General features: G+C 46.9%; 1 protein-coding gene across 4 annotated transcripts in view; it reads left to right on the forward strand.

Annotated features, from left to right (window-relative positions):
* znf385b (zinc finger protein 385B) overlaps nt 1–19,831 on the forward strand; it is a 75,914-nt gene that overhangs the window by 25,996 nt on the left and 30,087 nt on the right. The window contains exon 1 of one of the 4 annotated variants that reach the window (XM_028991055.1): nt 11,760–11,937. The exons of the other annotated variants lie outside the window; for them this stretch is intronic. Within the exon in view, the coding sequence (XP_028846888.1) occupies nt 11,928–11,937 (10 nt within the window). The 5' untranslated portion in view covers nt 11,760–11,927. Of the gene's footprint in view, nt 1–11,759; nt 11,938–19,831 lie in introns of those variants that run through there. 4 annotated transcript variants of the gene reach the window in all.

The following is a 19,831-nucleotide window of genomic DNA, read 5'->3' on the forward strand; positions in this document are numbered from 1 at the left end:
TTATTAGTTATGCTATGGGGAGCAGTTATTGATACGGTTTTTAATGGCCCGTGAAATTGCCGCCTTAGCTGCCAGTGTACTGCCCGCCGAATCTGTTCTGTAATATTTATGAACGCGTGTGTGCCGTGGTTTTGGTTTGACGTGTGGTGGTAGTAGCCTAGTGGGGATCATACTGACCAGAAGACACTGGTTCAAACCCCCAGTGGGCCAGTGGTGGCCTAGCGGTTAAGGAAGTGGCCACTGAGGTTCCCACCGTCCCCACACACTGCTCCCCGGGCACCTGTCATGGCTGCCCATGCTCACCAAGGGTGATGGTTAAATGCAGAGGACACGTTTTGTTGTGTCACCGTGTGCTGTGCTGCAGTGTTTCACAATGACAATCACTTCACTTTAACTTCACTACCATCGTGTCCCTGAGCAAGACACTTAACCCTGAGTGTCTCCAGGGGGACTGTCCCTGTCACTACTCGTTGTACGTTGCTCTGGATAAGGGCGTCTGATAAATGCCATGCCAGGCAGGCGGTGTGATGAGGCCAAAGCGCACCTCGCCGTGCTTATCAGCTTCCCGCCTCGTCAGCTCGAAGAGGAACAAAAAAAGAAGAGATGATAGATGTTAATGTGACGATGATCTGCAAACTTGATCACTTTCCATAATATTTGCATTTTGTGCAGCATGTGACGCATCAATATGCTGGAATCCAGGATCGAAATTTCAAGGTTTACAGTGCGTGTGTGTGTGTGTGTGTGTGTGTGAAATAATTATATTGCCCAATTTCGTATTGATTCACAATATAGTGGCCTATGAATTAATTCTGCTTTGTAAGCTATTAAATCGTCATTGATGAATATGGAATTGTGGCAGTGAAGAAATCCGAGTAAACACCATGTAGATACAACCTCAGGGTCACGCTGCCGTAGCCCATCCCGGGACACTGGGTGCAGGGCAGGGAGCCAGCCCACCACAGGGTGCACACACACACACAATTTGCACCAATTCATGGGGAGAGCACGCAGCTGGGTTTCAAACACACAACCTTGAAGGTGCGCGACCACGCGGCTAACTACCGCGACCACGCGGCTAACTACAACTTGCAATTACTCGGTTCAAACTCTTTTGATGTGACTGTTCTTTTCTTTTTACTGTGTTTTGTTCTGGTAAACGCATTGTGGTCGCATCGCATTTGGTCACTCCGTCGGGTCCGGTCAACGTCCTCCGACGCCCTGGACCAAGTTTCATGGTATTGATTAGCGACGCCTACAGCTTCATGCAGACGTTGAGCGTGATCCGAGCGCGAGCTCTGATTTCGGCAGGCCCAGCTGACGTGAGGTTATTGTTTATCCAGTAAAATCGTGGCTTTCAAGTTCTGGTGCAGATGCTGATGTAGACTCAGAGTCGTAACCTTGTTCAGTCTGTAGTAAAGCATAGACGAAAGTGACAGCGCTGCTAAACCATCTGATATTCTTTTCTTGTCATTGTTTGTTAATAATAATAATAATAATGTCATTGTTTTGAAATAATCGCCCTGATATTAGCCGTTCATTGTTTGTGTTTTAGCTGCTGTCAGATTTGTCTGCGGGGCCGTGCTTTTGAAACCCCGGAACACGTCACCGTATCGCCGTTTAAGTATGCTGTTGATTTTGTGAGAGCCTCCTGTGGATAATTAGAATATATTCGAAACGTTTCTCCGCCTTCGGAGCTTTTGAGTGGCTCTGCTGATTTTCTGGGGAATTCGTTGGCACAGTTGTGATTGTGCTGGCCTGCGTTCCAAAATCAAATTTAGTTCGCAATAAAGGATTTGATTTTTTTTTTTTTAAAAACACATATTCAATTAGCGACCTGCACGTATTCCCAGTGCTCTCTGCACCGGGTACGGGATATCCGTTTAGCCCCTTTTTTTCTTTTAATCTCTGTTCATTAACTGTGTTCAGAATAACTTCAGGAAAACTGTTCATTTTACGACACATTCAGAATGAGCGCGTGACCAGAAGCTGTTCAGAATAGCAGAAAAGTATATCTATTTTTTTGGTTCTTGAGCAATTGAGCAGCTGATGTCTTTAATAAGGCAGAGATTAAAATGAGACGAATTACTGCCGTTCATACCCTTAAATGAAACGCTTTCCATTTGAAAGGCTTAATTTAAAGTAGATCTCAACAGCTGATAATTTCTTTGTTGTCGGCATTTGATACTCGATTCTGTGCCATCCTTAGCTGTCCTGGATTGACAGCCATTGTCTCCTGGATGGAGACAATGGCATTATCACACAGTGGAGGCTTGGCATAAAACCGTGAATTTCTCTGCCATTTTTAGATTAGTAGCTGTCACTTCTCAATGGAATTAAAGTCCCAAAAGGTGAATGGTGAATGCTTCGAATGTGCGCCACCACCGCTCCCCATTACGTAATAAAATCATTTTTTTTTGCAGCCTGAACTTCTCTCCCGAGGCCGCTGTGCACTAAAAGCTTTTGTTTTTGAAACGTGAAAACGTGAGCAAAGGCACAAATACAGAGTCGGAGTGTGTAGCACTGCCCGTGGAACAGCAGGGTTCGGATCTCGGGGAGGCAGATCCTAAGAATGCTTTCCTAACCACGGCCTCGAATGCAGAAAGAGACACTTTGAGGACACGTTGTTCATTCAGTCATCAGTCTTCCTCAGTGGACTGAAGTGGCCGTGGATCGTCTCGCCGTCAGCCCCCGGTGACTTAAACTCAGCTTCTGCGGGAAAAACCGGGCTGTGGTTCCCATGGGCCATATCCAGTTGCATTCTGGGAATTGTGCATAATCCTGACACTTGTACAGGTGCCATGACAGTTCAGTCCTAGAGATGGCACCTAGCAGGAGGTTTATCCAGCACTCCTTCATCAGCCAGTTACCTTCGCCTGCCGCCTGTACGTGCAAATGAGTCTCATACTCCGTCTCAACGGAGGCAGACCTCCAGGTCTGAACTCTCTGATGGTTTGCATGGCACATTTTTTGCTGGACTACCGCTTTTTCAGCACTTGGCATGCAGAGGTAGGGCAGGAAATTCTTTAGTTCAAATGAAACATCACTGGAATAAGTCAGCAGTCATGGTTTAACCTGGAGCTCGCGCTCAGGGGGTTATCTGGAATCAATTTCCCAATGCTATGTTATTCGGAGTGATGTCACGTTAAAAAAATTGCGGCACAGCCAGTCCTCAAAGTTCAAATGATTGTAACGTTTGGCTCTCAAGCACATATCCAGGCGTTAGGCCCGTACTTATTTTCATCCTTTCAATAAGTGTCACACATGGATCAGATTAGAATCAGTACTGGGACGTGTAAAAAGAGGTCATCCTTGGAAGCACCTGCTTTCCATCTCACAGCACTTTGTCTTGAAGTAGACCCATCCATCCATGGTCCTGCATGGTTTTGAGCCAAAGGCGAAGAATAGTGTCAAGCTTTGCATTGTTTTTAATGAGTTCGCTGTTTTTTGGAAGCTCTTTTTCAGTGCCTTGGCTTTTTTGTTGTTGCAGGGGCTCAGAGTATAAAATGTAAAAAGAAACGTAATTGCTTTTCACGTGCTTGCTAAGGTTCCATGGGTGCAGAGTGGTTGGGGCTGTTTTGTTACTAGCTTGAATATTCGGCTAAGAAGCCCATGACATTACATTTTCAGAGAAAAGGGGAGACCTGGTCGCTTAGCGGTGCTACGCCAACGTACTTGAGGTCAACGTATGGAAACGGTGAAACACTTGCAAACATCTGTTTCAGATTGTTCAAACGCTACTCCAATTGGACGAACTTATTAACAGCTCTGGTGGGGGTGGCCAATCAGATTTCCCGCGTGAGAGCTGTCCAGCATGGGGCCCCTCCCATCGTAAGATCTGTTTTTAAGCGTCATTAAGGATCACGTTCTGGTTATTTAGTTTCTCTTCTTCACAGTTCAGGGCGCCTTACACTAGCACGCTTAGTGTGTAGATCTAAAACAGTGCCCTTGGCCAAATCCCCCCTCCTGGCACGTTTCTGTTTGCTTGCCAGGTTCCAGGCCCACATGCAGTGTAGTAAGTCTGATAAAACGCAGTGACAGCCCGCTCCGGTGTTTTGCTTTGAACTCTGCCCACTTCCGAGGAACGCTCTCTTAGACCCTCGGTACAGGGGGCCATTAAAATGACCTCGGGATCCATATTCCATCTTGCAAACTGTGTAGCATTTTGGGTTTGTCTGGTTCTGTGCTTCAGGCAGACGGAGAGGTGAATTACAAGCCTGCTGCCTGTGCAGCTTTTGCCACGTGGCGTTCAGGAGTTTTTTGGGGGGAATGTGTGTGAGGAATTCAGTGCAGAGCATCAAAGATAATTGCATCTGAACAACCTCAGGTAGGTTTTTTGCTCTTGTCATACGCAGTGAGGCTGCACAGAAAAACAAATTCTGCAGTCACAATACTCAGACGGCTCAATAATATTTGTAATAACAATAAAAATGACAAAAATACATATATGCAGTCATACCAAAACAACAAAATTAATAAATAAAGGACTTTGACATATAAATTACAGAAATTACTGAATAAATATTTTATATTGCAGCATATCGCAGCATTATGTAATAATAATAATTGCATATACGTGCCCTAGCATGCACAACAACAAAGGCCAAATGCATATGACGTCGAGAGTGGTAAGTCAGCATGGTTGATTAGAGGCTGAGAATTTGTCGTACCAAATGGAGAACTTGATCATCAAGTACCAGAAGTGCAACCAAGTTATAAATTTCATCAGTAGAAGGATATAAAAATGGATGTAAAAAGGATTTAAAACTTAGTTTTGAGAGTGGTGAGTAGGGTGGTAGTAGCCTAGTGGGTAACACACTCGCCTATGAACCAGAAGACCCAGGTTCAAATCCCACTTACTACCATCGTGTCCCTGAGCAAGACATTTAACCCTACGTTGCTCCAGGGGGGGACTGTCCCTGTAACTACTGATTGTAAGTCACCCTGGATAAGGGCGTCTGGTAAATGCTGTAAATGTAATAATAATTAAATGCTGCTGCTTGCAGGCCACAGCCACTGAAAAAAACATTGTATTTATTGTAGTATTTTCCATATATCAGCATTACATTTAAATTTATGGCATTTGGCAGACGCCCTTATCCAGAGCGACTTACAACGGGCTTTCACGTTACCATCAGTGAAGTAATCAGTTCTGGTTCACTAGGACTCAAAACCATGAATACAATCATTTTATTTCATTCTGTTGTAGAGTGTTGTAAACAAGTCAGACTAAAAAAATCAGTCTAAATAATCTCTAAAGAGGAAGGTCTTGAGCTACCAAATTCTCAGCGACTGAGCTGTTCTGACCTTGAGGGGAAGTTCATTCCACCACCGAGGGCCCAAGACAGAGAAGAGTCTAGATGAGTGTCTTCCTTGTACCTTCAGAGATGGAGGGACCAGACGAGCAGTATTGGAGGCTTGGAGTATACGAGGTGCAGTGCGAGGTGTAATAAGGGTTGTGAGGTAGGATGGTGAGAACCCATGTTTGGCTTTGTAGGCCAGCATCAGTATTTTGAATCTGACGTGGGGGGGCAGCTGTAGACCAGTCTTGCTGCTGCATTTTGTATTAGTTGTAGAGGCCGGATGGCAGTCGGAGGCAGACCTGCTAGGAGGGAGTTACAGTAGTCCAGTCGTGAGATTACTAGGGTCTGAAAGATGTGTTGAAAGATAAGGGCGTATCTGACTGATATTGGAGAGAAGGAATCTACATGAGCAGGAAAGATTGGTGATGTGAGTCGAGAAGGACATTAAGATTGCTGGTAGAGATTGAATTTCGACATTGTGACATAATTTTAAAACTCTTTTGCCCACCCTAACAATCACATTGATTATTATTTTCCAACAGTATTTGTTCCAAATTTTTGACAAATATATTTTAATTACAGAAAGTAGGTGTTTCTGGGGGAAGAGACCGAGGGCCCCATGCCAGCAAATTCCATGTTGTGGTTCTGTTGGAGCCTTCAGAGGGTCGTTGGGGGGGCTGTACACACGGCAGAACTGGCAGCTCCGGGTCGGCAGGAGGGTCTCCAGATGGGAAGTGATGGCTCTGTTTGTCAGGCAGATTGAAGCTAAACGAGCCGTGCAGCCCTGCATCATGTTCCACTTTATACAGTCGGAATAGTGAACCTCGGACTTTTTTTTTTTTGCTGTCCTCCAGTGCTCCCTGGGCCTTGCTGTCACCACTCGGATCTTTTCTGAGGAATACGGTGCGCTGATACTCCATAAGTCATAGCGGCTGATGCTTAAATCCGTTGCAGAAATGGCTTGAACAATAGTCGCACCAGATTTTAGCACGGTCTTGGCTGTGGAGGAGTTTTTGCACATTTGTAATATGTTTTTAATGGAACTATCCATGCAGGAGTGTGTTCAGAGAGGGTTTTTAAAAATATATATTATTTTGGCATGGTTTTAAGTTTTAGTTGGCCGAAGTACCACAATTTACAGTGCATTTCCATTGTGTAGGTTTTCCATTGAACTAAATGAACTATATTAACTATATCCCAGGGTATATCGCTCTGTTCTTAAAGCTGCCTTGTGGGGTTGCACATGTGGGGTTTCATTGGGGCGCTCTAGTTCCCGTTCTTAATCCAAAAAGGCGTGCATGTTAGGTGAATCGGCAGGGACAAATTGGCCCCGTGTCTGTGCCTCTTCCTTTCCAGGGGTTGATCCTGCCTTGAGGCAGAAGATAGCTGGGATGGGCTCCAGCCCTGACTGCGACAAGATGGATCAGAGACACGTTGCCACCCTTTAATCACCGGTGTGATCAGGAGACAGTTTCATAAAATGGCATTACAAACATCTAAGGAGTGAAATTATGGCACCAAATAAAAACTGAATTTGATTCAGTCGGGACGAATTGAGACGATGTGGCCAATGTCCCGCTTATCTTCATCACTCCTTTCAGACCTGACTGGGTGGTGTTGCATGACACGTCGGCCATTGGCTGAAGAAAAACCGCAGCGGGATTAAGCAGTCGGGCCCCACCTGACACAGGGCGATCATTCCAATCAGCACGAAGTCCCCCCACTCAGATGACGATGACAAACAGCAATACCCCTCAAGTAATCTGAGCAGGCCCACATCCTGGCACGGACACCCGCGTTCCAGCCTTTGAAACATCTCGCCCTGCCTGTGCCTCCATGTGGAAGAACCGCCGACGTGAAAAACGGCAAGATGCGCGACTGAGAAAAAAGAAAGTTGCCAATGAAAGATGAGTGGAGACGGTGACATTCCGAGGAATTGAGTTGACGCGGGACAAGCGGCGCACATTCCTCCGCGTTTTGATCTTTAATGTGCGGAAGAATCCCGCCGCAGAGCGACTCTGTGACTTTGTTCTCCCCGCCAAGGTAGCGTGGCCCCACGCTGCAGTTCATTAATGCGATGTTTACAGCCGGGATCTCTGCACAGGGCCCGGCGCCGTTTGATGCAAAACCGCAGCGGATTAGGGGCAATAACGCGCAAGCGGGGACGTAGGACGTCACAATTAACAGACTGTCAACGGCAAAGAGCCCTCAATCTGTTTTCTCAAGGTACCGACTAGGCAAGATAGCGACTAGACGTACCTCCTACGTTCAAATCTACACAATCGCTGTGAGGTTGTTGACCCGCTGGGCTGCGTCACGTCTCATAATTCGGCTTTTAGCGGTCGCCTAATCACATCATTCCTGATGTCTCTTTCCGTTGGTAAACTCTGCAGCGATTTAATCACCCCCCGCTGAGGTGTACACTTCAAAACTGTGATTAAATGCATAATCCATCGACAAATAAAAGTCCCGTTTCCTCCCGGGATTTGTCACAGCACCGCGCACGTTCAAAGAGAGGCAAATAAGTCTCTTTCTGCAGGAAACTTCGATCAGACGTACACTAGAAGTCTTCGTGCGTTCCTTGGCGCGTAACCTCCGCTGCCAGGCCCGTGGCTGGCAGCGTCCTCAAATGGCTCATTAGCACGGAAAAAAACCCTCCTGCCACGGGCGAAGTCATTGTTTCGCGTTCGACGCCCCCCCACAGTTGAAATATGTGGCCCCGCTGATACCTGGCATGGCGGACGTTGCTTAATGACAGGTCGCTCCACCTGGCTCGTTCCGACGTTCGGCCTGATGGCGCCGCGCCATCAGTGGCAGTGGACTAGCAAACAGCCCCCCCGCGTGGGGGGGGGGTATGTATTTGGATCATTAAACGTGTATGCAGAGTGCTTTTTAGCAGCTGGAATTGGGTTGGGGGAAGCATAGTTAAACCCTCAAAGCGGTCTTAATAACAGCTAAGGTGTTTTGGGGAAATGTCATGTAAAAACCGGGAATTTGCTTTTGACTCAGTTTCCATCCAGCTGAGCGAAATGCCTTTCATAATTCATGATTTTCAGGACATTTGCTTAATTTAGTTTAGTTCCTTTGTCTTCGCCCGTGTTGCCACTTTCAATGTCAGATGTATGCACTTTTCCTCACTGCACACACACACACACACACACACACACAGAAATGCATCATCAATCTCCTTGGCAACGGCACCTGGAAATCTGAAATGGATATTATAGGGTGGATTGCAGGCACCTGTTTTATCTTAATTGCATCTGGCCGCTTGACACACGGGTAATTGACTCCTCGCAGAAAGTCCGGGCGGAGACAAGCGGTCTCATGCTTCCACTTCATGTCCTTGTCTGTGGACACCCCCACCCCCACACCCTGGGAATAAAGAAAGTTATTTATGACTCCTGCGATGACCTCTGGGGTTGCTCATGGTGGGCGGCGGTTCTTAACTCCGATGCCTCCGTGTTCACACGTACTATATTATCCCAGACAGTTACGTTTGGCGAAATGACTGCTTAGCTCAGCAATGTTTAATTGACGAGCCACCACTTTGGCAGGGCTGAAACGTCTATTCAGCGCCGACACTCCTGATGCTGCGGCCATGTTGCGATGGGACAGAAGGTATATGGGTAGATTTCCCTGCTTATTGAGTTATGATGCTCGCGACGAGTCGGCCGCGCGAGACCTTGAGTGCATTATTGCCATCATACCGCAATTAAACTAATTTACGAATGGCAGATGTGACAATAAAACCGAGCAGTTGCTGAGTGACGGCATAATTGACTTAGCAGTCACACGCTTGTCGCTTTACGTTAATCGATAAAAAAGTTCAATAATCTGGAATGAGACTGTTGCCAGCTCACCCAGTCATAACATCTTATATATATATATATTACAGTGACAACTTGCATTTAGGCCAAATCATGCATTTTACATATTAAAATATATAGCCAAACCCTAAGTGTACGTGATTAACGTGAATTCCTGCTACCCATCATGCTTTATGGTTTCGGAAAGCACGCGGGCATGAATTGCATTGTGAGTGGAAAGAATTCTTGATATGTGCGATTATTAATAGTTCCTCCTTAGCTTTGCATCTCGTTGTAAGCAGAGAAAGGTTATATTCCGGCGGCGAAGTAGCCGGCGCACTACGCGTTGTAAAGCCGTGCCCTCCAGGACAGTAACCAGACCCCGGCAGGAAAAACTCCAGTTGCCGAGTTACAGACAGCACTGTCCCCGTGACATAAATCACATCAACAGGTCGGGTTAGCAGAGTCGCGGGCCACATAACCCTCCCAGCTGCGTGGCGTCTCACCAACGCTGGGAATATTTAGCGTGGCGGCAGGAACGCCGCTCGGAGAATTGGCTTCCTGAGAAATGGACAATGAGAGAATTGTCAGTGCTGAGTGGGACGTCGGCGTGCCATCGTCTTGATGGGACATGTTCTCGTCTAATGCGGAATACTCGAGAGCTGCCGTCTATATTTGGTCGCGATTGGGATTTTTCGGGGGGGGGCATAAACATTTTTGTGGACTCGTCCCAATCGAGCGCAAGATGATCTACGCGGCTCGTTCATTTCACCCCATAAGCTGTGGGATTTACATTCCGTGTGCCGTTGTATTCTTGGACCGGGGGGGGGTCCTGCTCCGGTCACAAGCCAGGAGTATTCTGTCAGGAAACACGATCTGCGCAGCATTCTATTTAATTTCTGTCTGAATGCCCCGGAGGGAACCCGACGCCGCTTTGGAAGCCCTTTGAGCCGCTGAAATCGGCACGGGCAGATGTACGGACGCCGCCGCTCACCTCCAGCGGGCCTCTGGTGATCGTGTTGCCGGCGTGTAGCTACCACCGGTACGCGTGCGCCGCGCCGTCCCCTGGGTCATTTGCACTCATTTGGCTGAATCCACCCTGTTGCCGCTGTCAGATGTATTGGCTGTATGGGAAAATTTGGGCAGTGGTGGCCTAGCGGTTAAGGGAAGCGGCCCCCGTAATCGGGAAGGTTGCGGGTTCGAATCCCGATCTGCCGAGGTGCCACTGAGGTGCCACTGAGCAAAGCACCGTCCCCACACACTGCTCCCCGGGCGCCTGTCATGGCCGCCCACTGCTCACTCAGGGTGATGGGTTAAATGCAGAGGACACATTTCACTGTGTGCACCGTGTGCTGTGCTGCTGTGTATCACGTGTGACAATCACTTCACTTTCAAAATTTAATATAGAAACACATTTTTGAAAAAAATTCTATAACTATAAATTACCTTTCATAAGTTGGGCATTTATGTTTTTATTGATTTATTGATCTAATAATGTGATATACTGGATTTCACCCACAATTGTTCACTTTACGTACATTGATTATTGCACATACGCTGCCCTGCCAAAAGACAAGAGGCTTTGATTGGTTATTTTACTGCAGCTATTAATAAGTAATGCTGCATCGACTCGAAATTGTGAGTTACATCCCTGGCGATTCGTGTGTAATTTTAGTAAAGGGAAGCGCATAAAGCGACTCAGCCATCATACTGTACCAGCCTGTGGAGGCGGTTTTATGATCTTCGCCATGTCAGATCTGGGTTCATCAGCATTGTTTGACTACTGCAATACGCCGAACACGTTTGTCAAAGAAAAAAAAAAAAACGAAATTTGAAATCGTGTGACTCTGTTTCTTAATTAAATGAACGTAAAAACCAAAGCCGTTTTCCATGAACTAGGGTGCTAGCGGCCTAGTGGGTAACACACCATAAGAACCAGGTTCAAACCCCACTTACTACCATTGTGTCCCTGAGCAAGACACTTAACCCAGGGGGGGGGGACTGTCCCCGTAACTACTGATTGTAAGTCGCTCTGGATAAGGGCGTCTGGTGAATGCTGTAAATGTGTGAACTATGAACTATGACTGTTTTTGGGGTGCCGGCGCTGTACCACCCTGCTCTTGGTCTCTCTCTCTCCTACATTCACACCTTTACATCATGGCTCAGTTTATTTCACACATTTGCTCTCCCGCTCCCTGGTTCCACCCCGGGAACATTGTTCCGCCGGCGAGTCCGGGGCCGGTTTACGAGAGCCCGGCACGGCGCTCGTAAACCTGACCGATTCCGCCGATAAAGGAGGGCTCGACCAACTCGATTCAGAGATTTGTACTTATTCATTTTCTCCCCCCCCCCTCCGCTCCTCGGCGGTAGAATTGCAGCACTGTGACCTAGTTAAAACATTCTGTCGCTCTCTCTCTCTCTCTCTCTCTCTCTCCGCCACGCCACGCCACGCCACGCCACGCCACGCCACGCCACGCCACGCCACGCCACGCCACGCCGCGCCACGCCGCCACACACTGCAGCCGCCAGCAGCGTCCCTCTTCCTCACTCGCTCAACACTCGTTCTCCAGCTTTTGTTTTTCGTGGCGGAGTCTCTCGGTGGACTCCGGCGTTTCAGACTCTCTCTCTCTCTCTCTCTCTCTCTCTCTCTCTCTCTCACACACACGCACGCACGCACGCACGCAGACGCTCGCGCCGCCTCTGTCACCGCCACCGAAGCAGCGGAGCACCGCGTGGCCAGGTCAGCGCAGAGGTTCGCCGGGCATATCCACTCCAGCAGCCGTGACGGCCGGCGGAGACCTCGCATGGTCCAGTCATGCTGTTAGGTGAGTGGGGCGGCGGCGGCGCATCCGAAGCGAGCCGCCGGCTCCAGGCAGTGATGGCGAGCGAGGGACGGGGGTTCAGGGACGGGGGGCGAAAAGCCGCAGGTGAAGAGGTTACGTCCATTTTAACTTTTTTTTTTTTTTTTTTGCTAGCTAATTTTCATTATCTTTAGATGTTGTTCCGGTTTTATGTAACAAAATCTTGTGGACACAGATGCTCATTACATCTAATATTCTTCTCTGCATAAATATTTCCAACGTATAGTTACTAAAGCGAACATGGCACTTTTTAGGAGATTTTGAAAGATATATTTTTAATAAAACTGAGTCATTATGACAGAGTGTACAGTATATCTCCAGTGCTGTATGTGGGATAATGAAAAGGTATTTTGTGTGTGTTCAGTAGCCCGCCGTCACCAGGGATGGATACTGAGTGTGCTGCAGTGTGACACTTGACGGGGGCTGTGCTGGGTGTGTTGAGTAATCTTCCTGCTTAATAGCACCACGGATACGATTATGCTGAGAGTCATTCCTGAATTTTAAAAAAAAAAAATTCCCCCTCTTTGTGTGAAATACGAATAATGTGTCATATTGGAAATTAGTGCATGGAGAGTAAGCCACTGCCACGGCTTGCGAAATCTGGTCTTGAGGCCGTCTGACAGTCCCGGGCAAACACCCACCCGGAACACCCAGGGAGGCGGCGCCGCCCTGCGACTTTGGGAACTCCGTTAAGCCGCTCAGGTCTCTTCTTGAGCGGTTCCTTTGATTTGAGGTCTTAATCTGAGTTTGGGGAACAGCTGGGGCTTACGTCCACGCTTTCGTACGCGCCGCGATTATTTGCCTGGTGGTCGAGAAGGGCCGGTTTAATCGCCACCAACATAAGCAGCGGCCTGTTCACATCAGAGACAATGTTGAGTGTCCGTATTCTCCTTTTTTCCCCTCAACAGATTACTTTAGGGCTTGAGGAGGCACTGTTTCTTTTTGGGGTCGGGACGAATAATACGGCTGGGTGTGGGACGGATGTCTTCCTCGCTGAATTTTAACGCCGCAGCTCACCGCGGTCTCTTTGTACACGCCGCATTAAAGTTTAAAGCTCGATTGTGCACCTTCCTTATTCCTTCAGGTAATGTGTTGCATTGATGGGCCATTTGCATAATCAGGTTTCGTAATTTTGCGGTACATCTCATCAAAGATTCAAGCGGTCCTTTTCGCAATTTTTTTTTTTCCTCCCCTGGCTAAGAAAAATGAAATGTATTATTTATGGAAGGGGAACGACTTTTTGCTTCGTCCCTCTGTACCTGTTCTTGATGGATGAAGAGGCCATTTCGAAGAATCGTAATGTGACAAAGCAAGCTGAATAAAACAGAGACCAACGCTCTTGTTGTCTCTCCTCACCTTCGTGACCGTTTTACGGAAGGGTGAGAGACGCTGTCATCACAGCAGACGTTCGCCGCTTTGTTTGCGTTTAGCTTCTGTATGAAAAGCTCTTTTTTTTTTCTCGTGGTCCTGAGTATTCCGTTTTGTTCCTCCGTGTAAAAGCTGATATGAGTGGGTGGTTTGTTTCCGTATAGCAATATGTAGAAAGGGCCAACTGGAACCGTTTCATTCGGTGTTTATTGCACCGCGTTTTTATGGTAAACAGTGGCTTGTCGGGACACACGCTCGCTCTCGGATGTGGGTTTGGATGTTTTGGTCGTGCCGTCCGGTTCTGCGGCCGGCCGCGCAAACCCTCGAACTTCTCCTCGCGTTATCGGCAATTACCGGCAAACCGCTCCCCTCCGCCGGTCGGGTGGCAATTCTAATTGCAATCTTTTGTAATAAAAAAACGTGTCGTTGGCGACGGTGACAAATACGCGCCCTTCGTCTGATGGCGTTCCGGTTCCCCGTACCGCGCACATTAACATTTCGTATCGGCCCGGGCAAATGAACTCTGATGGGTTCGTACCTGCGGTAAACTAAACAAGCGAAACGCGGCCCGGGGCCGGATAATCGTCCCGCGCTCGGGCCCGATTTGCATTGATGAATATGAATGGCCATTACGCCCGATAAAGTGCATCCGAGAGAGGAAAAGTCACTTAGTGCATCAACCCACACGCGGGAGGAGGCGGGTGCACTTTTCCTACTCAGGCCCCAGGGCTTGTTCGGGAAAACCGTGCCAGCGCCGGAGGGCGGATCTTCAGCAAACATTAGCCTTTCTTAGACAAACAGACAGAGGGGTAAATGGCACTGAGGCTGGAGGGATTGCCTTCCGTGCCCTTCTTCACCGTACATACGATGCCTCCTCCGGCACCGCAAACGGCGCAAGGCGCAGGGCCGTCGGCGCGGCGGAGGTTTCCCCTCTTGGTCTCCATGGAAACCACAGACCCGAAACAACAAGTAGAGCCGCCGGTAAAAAAAAAAAAAAAAATCACTTGATGAAAGTCATTTGCACAGCCAGAACGACGGATGCTGATACGAATACGTCGATGGCTGGAAACGACAGCTGATGCTGGAGGGGAAGTTCCTGGGCCTTCCGTCACCCGACCAGCCCACCTCCAAAACCCAGATGCCCACGGTGTTTATCATCCACAGACAAGCCTCGCCACGTGCACGATCCCGAAACATTACAAGACGGGCAATTCGTCAGAGCTGAAATATTTATTAAAACGTGTTTTTTTTTTCTGAGCATCTAATTTCTGCTCCCTCGCAGCCGCGTTAACGTCAGCGCGCCCGCATTAGTCACTTGTTGAGTTATTAATGTTTTTGTTCTCCTGCCGTTTCTCAGACTTTTCTCATGGGCCATTTTTTTTCTTCTTAATGCTATTAGCTGCACTGGCAAGGCATCCACCCTGCTGGGAACGAGAGCGCCGCTGATGACTGTTTTAATGGTGCTGTTTTTGTTCTTTGAAGTACAGATGTTGTGGGTTTTACAAGCGACTGCGTTTACTTTTGCGGTTTTTATCGCCAAGATTCCCTCCGTTTCATGCATTTTATTGCTTATTTTTGACAGTTTATTGTCTTTAATCATTTCACCAGCATTCTTTATTTATCAGTGCTTTTAAGCAGCGCTGTCACAACAATGCAACTATAATTCACATATTGTTTGGGTGTGTTGGGGTTAAATCTCACCTGGATTTTGATAAATTTCAGTTTTGTTTAACCAGCTGGTGCTTATATAGAATTTATATATTTTTCTGGCCATGATGCAGAGTGAGCATCGTCAGCAAAACAACATTGTCTAATCTTTCCACGAAGCGGTGACAGGATTAGTTGGACTGGGATGGTCATTGCTTTGGTTGGACCGTTTAAAAGGAATTCCACACTGTTGCAGCGTTTTTTTCCTATATGTGCATCAGACAGTTTTCTTGCAGAACGATTAAGCTGCCAGGTTGCAGGATTCCGCTGTACGTAGTTTCATCCGTTTTCAAGCCGCCGCCTTTTTTCATGAGCTTTCCGTTCCCTGAAGTGGTGAAGCATCCCCGTATAACATTATACTTCTGCCACAGAGCTTCATGAATAGTCGAGTGCCAGAGTAGCCAAACATTATCCATTATCTGACTCCTTTTCATACTTCCCCACACAAATATAAATTTTTTTTTTTGTTATTTTTGACTGTTGTCACAGTTGTGCACAGTTGACGTCCATTTCTTGACCAGTTGCAGTTTCTATTTCTACTTGCTGACTGTGTAGTTCCCCAACTTGTTCAGCTCTTTTTTTTCTGTCTGTATGCTTTCTGAATGTAAGTGCCAGTCTGACTGCGTAGAACATGGGTCTAGCAGTGTTATAATGGCAATGTATAGTATTTTTACTTTTTTTTTTTTTTTTTTTTTTTTTACTTTTTTTACTATACACAGACGGACTCAAAAATGATTAAATTATTCACCACATTTAATCATTTAAAAACTCTGGGCAATTTTTTGAAAACAGTGCATGACTTGGTTGCCGCTCTAGTGCTCCCTGCACAACAGATCAACTGTCTCCATTTCCCCCTATCCTGAGCATCTTCCAGAAGAAAAATTTAAATGCAATATATAATACTTCACAGGCTGACCAGAAATGTCTGTTTCATGAAGAGGAGTCTTGAGCGGAGTGGCATTTTGAATTTATTGCTGGTCACCTCACTGTTGATGATGGCTTTTACTATTGTGCCCTTGGGAAAGGGACTTCATTTGACACGTCTCCACACCACTGGCCACAAGACTCCTGTCACTCTGTTAAGGTTAAAAAGCCACTGTGGTGGCATCGTGTCCGTGTGAAATCTCATTTTAGGTATGGGAAATGCAGCAGGATAAAACGTGCAGACATTATGCTGGGAGCCAGTGATGGATGGATTCGGGTGCTGGCTGTGTTTTGCCGGCACACGTGGCTCAGGCATTGGCTCTTGGCTCGCTTGAGGAAGCCAGTGTGCCTTTTTTTCCCCTCGCTTTCCAATCTCATACGTTGGACGTGCACATTCCCGTACGGATTTGCGGCGACTCCCCACGGCCTCTTCTGTTGAAACACCGCGGTTGCCAGGTGCAGGGGAAGCGTCTGATTGATTTCTCTTTCTATTCTTGCCCCCTTGTTCTTTCCCCTTGTTGTGAACATATTGTCTCACAGCTATTACCTTCCCATGTACCCTGCCATCAGGACTGTGTCTGGAGGGTCTCCTGCGCTTAATCCGAGTGGCCCAGTTTAGACAGGTGTGGAGCTTGGCAGCGCCGCAAGGCCTCGGAGTCGTATGAGCACGCGAACTTGGGCACTTGGCCTCAGGTTTGCCCTTTTTCTTCCCCCGCCTCCTCCCTCCTACACCTTACGCAGGTGGACTGAATCACGAAGACCAGCGTGAGTCACACAAGCACACGTGCAACTGAGAGAGCGGAATATCTGCCGCCCACTCTGTTCTCAGAGCAGAAAGAGGAGCTCTGGAGAGATATATCTGGGAGAAACATATCCGTTCATTTGCACCTGTACGTGCAACTCGGATGGATCCTCACCTTCCCTCTCTTCAATTTCACACACCTCTAACGCTGGAGCTTCCTCCATTCTGGCCCTGCCTGCATTAAGGATCTGCAGAGATTTTGCTGTTTATATTTGTATCTCTATTTGTTGAGGCATAAAGGTGTTAATGGCTGTTACAGTCCTGTTTTTGCATGTCTATTTTAAACTTGTTTTATTACCTTACATTTACATTTATGGCATTTATTATTATGGTCCAGAGCGACTTACAATCAGTAGCTACAGGGACAGTCCCCCCCTGGAGCAACTTAGGGTTTAGAGTCTTGCTCAGGGACACAATGGTAGTAAGCGGGATTTGAACCCGGGTCTTATGGTTCATAGGCGTGTGTGTTACCCACTAGGCTACTACCACCCTAACCTTTATATGCTATACATTACTAATAAGCCATTATGAGAAACTAAGAAACTATTATTTAATTGTACTTTGGTTTAATATACTTAGCAACAAACATGTGTAACTACGACCATCACTGACACAGTTGTGCATTTAGGCTGTGTAGTCAACCCAGACTCGGCATTTCAGAATTATGCTGCGCATAGTCATTGCAATATAACACCGTATTGGCTTTTTCGTGTTCTGATGGTTTGGGGTTTAATCAGATATCTGGCAACACTGCGGCATTCATGCGACTTGTTCCTACATCATACCATTTTGATGACAACATCTCAGTAACTGACCAAATTAATCCCACATCAGAAAAGGAATAAAGAAAATGTTTAGCTTCATTGTAACTGTAACTGCTCTTTTTCCTGAACATAAATCATTAAAAAATGTTTGAATGAGTGTAAATGTTCATAAAGTCCACAGTTTTCTGTATACTATACATGGATTTTGGCTCCACCACTACCCTGTACATACCATCCTATATTGCTCAGTGACTCAGTTCAGCGTCATTCCTTAATCTGATGGAAAAGCCTGATTAGTTGCAAAGATACATCAGCAGTTGCCTTGTCAGATAGGGATTAAAGCAGCGCTGAGGTTACGATCTGCCTGTTTAATAGAGTTGGTGGCAGATGAAGTCTAACATGGCATCGACAGATGCTCCCCGCCTGTGTTTAATGATGTTGCCCAGACAGATAATCTTGCCTCTCATCTTGCTAGCAGTTTTTGGGGCCCTGCTAACATGTGACATTCACGAGATCACTGCCACCGCTTCTCAAAGCCTCGGTGGAGCGACGAAGCACTCTGGAGCAAATGAAAAGAAAAGTTTTTAAATTGTGCACAATTTCTGCCAAATTCGGATCTTGTGACCATTGCACGTTGTGGCTGATTGCAGACGAGTCGTCGCCATCACCTGTTTCGGAATTGAATCATCCTCAGCCAAGACCAGGATGTGAACTTAAACCCCGACGTTATTCTATTAGCCTCAGTTTGTCAGATGATTTTTATTATCAGGGGAAGAGCAAACTGCACCTCACCTAAATTGTGTTTAAAAAGCATAAGCAGTCTGTTCTCCTTCAAATCTGCATCCAAATTGAGTTTGGGAAGACTTTAAAATTCCACCCCCGAAATAGTGACAGTGCATGTGATGCGTACATTTATGCTGTATTAGGGGAAAAAAGAAGAAGGAAAAAAACCATGACTGGAGTGATTGTTCCGCCAAATGGGCCTCGTACCCTTCCTTATCAGTAGAATGGCTGTGGAGAGGGGCCTGTCTCATTAGTCTGCTTTCGGACGACCTAATATCTTCAGAATGCGATCCGGAGCGCAAAAGACCGTGGCTACTTCGTGTATATATCCACGGCTGGCCTGTTTTAACAGCGCCCCATAAACGGCCCCCTGGCCCCGGCTGATGTACTCGAGTCCGAGCATCAGCATTGCTTTATTACTGTGGACACAAGGCCTCGGTGCGAAAAACTGGCCTTTTTCCAGCTACAATTGGAATTACGTATTTATGCCTCAAGTCCGGATCTGAACGGGGCTGCGCAGACTACAGACAAACTCCTTGATGGTATCATGCAGCATTAATGAGGACAGACAGGAATGCTTAAAGACTCTTCAGACTTCTTTATTATCTCCGGCTCGGCGGGTTAACGGGCCGCAAGTGTGTTTTCCGAACGCTTCCTTTTTTTTTTTTTTTTTTTTTTTTTACCGCCACAAGCGCGACTCTTTATTCAGCACGACGAGCCCTAACTCGTTTTCCCCCAACAATATCTTTGTTAGCATGCGGCGTGCGCATCTGCTTTGATGATGGAGTGGAAGTGTTGAATGACAGCGCTCTCGGAATAGCAATGTTGTTACGAGACCAGATGAATCACCGCGCTCAGTATGTTTCGCACCGTATCACCACGAGTTATTTTTATCCCCGCCTTAACCCACCAGAATCTGGGTACAGTAGGTACGGCCTGGCCCCCTTGTTCTTTACCCTTCATGTCACATTGTAAAGACATGCAGAGTGTAGTTGCCTTGCCTGCGTTTCTTAAGTCAGCATTTCAGACTCCAGGCCGCATCGAACATTGAAATTGAATTATTCCAGTTTCAGTGACTGTGTTTTTAGCAGTACACTTCTTACTTGAAGGTAAGCACCAGAAGTAACGTCTGTTCTTGCATGGAGGGGAAAAATCCTGTCCTGGGGCAGCTGTGCACTTGCTTAACCATCGGAAATCGGCCCGAATCTGTCAACTGGAAAGGTTCTTGGAATTTGGAGTGTTCCCATGTTGTTGTTGTTTTTTTTTTTGTTTTTTTTTTGTCAAATTTCGTTTCATAGCATGGATTTATTTTTGTCCGCACAGTTGGCATCACAGTGCCAGCGCTATTAACAGCTAGAAAACATGAAGTCATACACACAGTGTCAGTTTTGCTCTGTGCCCAGACTTAATCAACGTAACAGGCTGCTGGAGCAAAAAGCATGGAGCCTGCGGAAAGCAAAATTACATCATACTGTGAAATAAAACCTGTTTTTATTTCATTTATTATATG

Source organism: Denticeps clupeoides, chromosome 9 (assembly GCF_900700375.1).
Source record: "Denticeps clupeoides chromosome 9, fDenClu1.1, whole genome shotgun sequence".
NCBI classification, from domain to species: domain Eukaryota; kingdom Metazoa; phylum Chordata; class Actinopteri; order Clupeiformes; family Denticipitidae; genus Denticeps; species Denticeps clupeoides.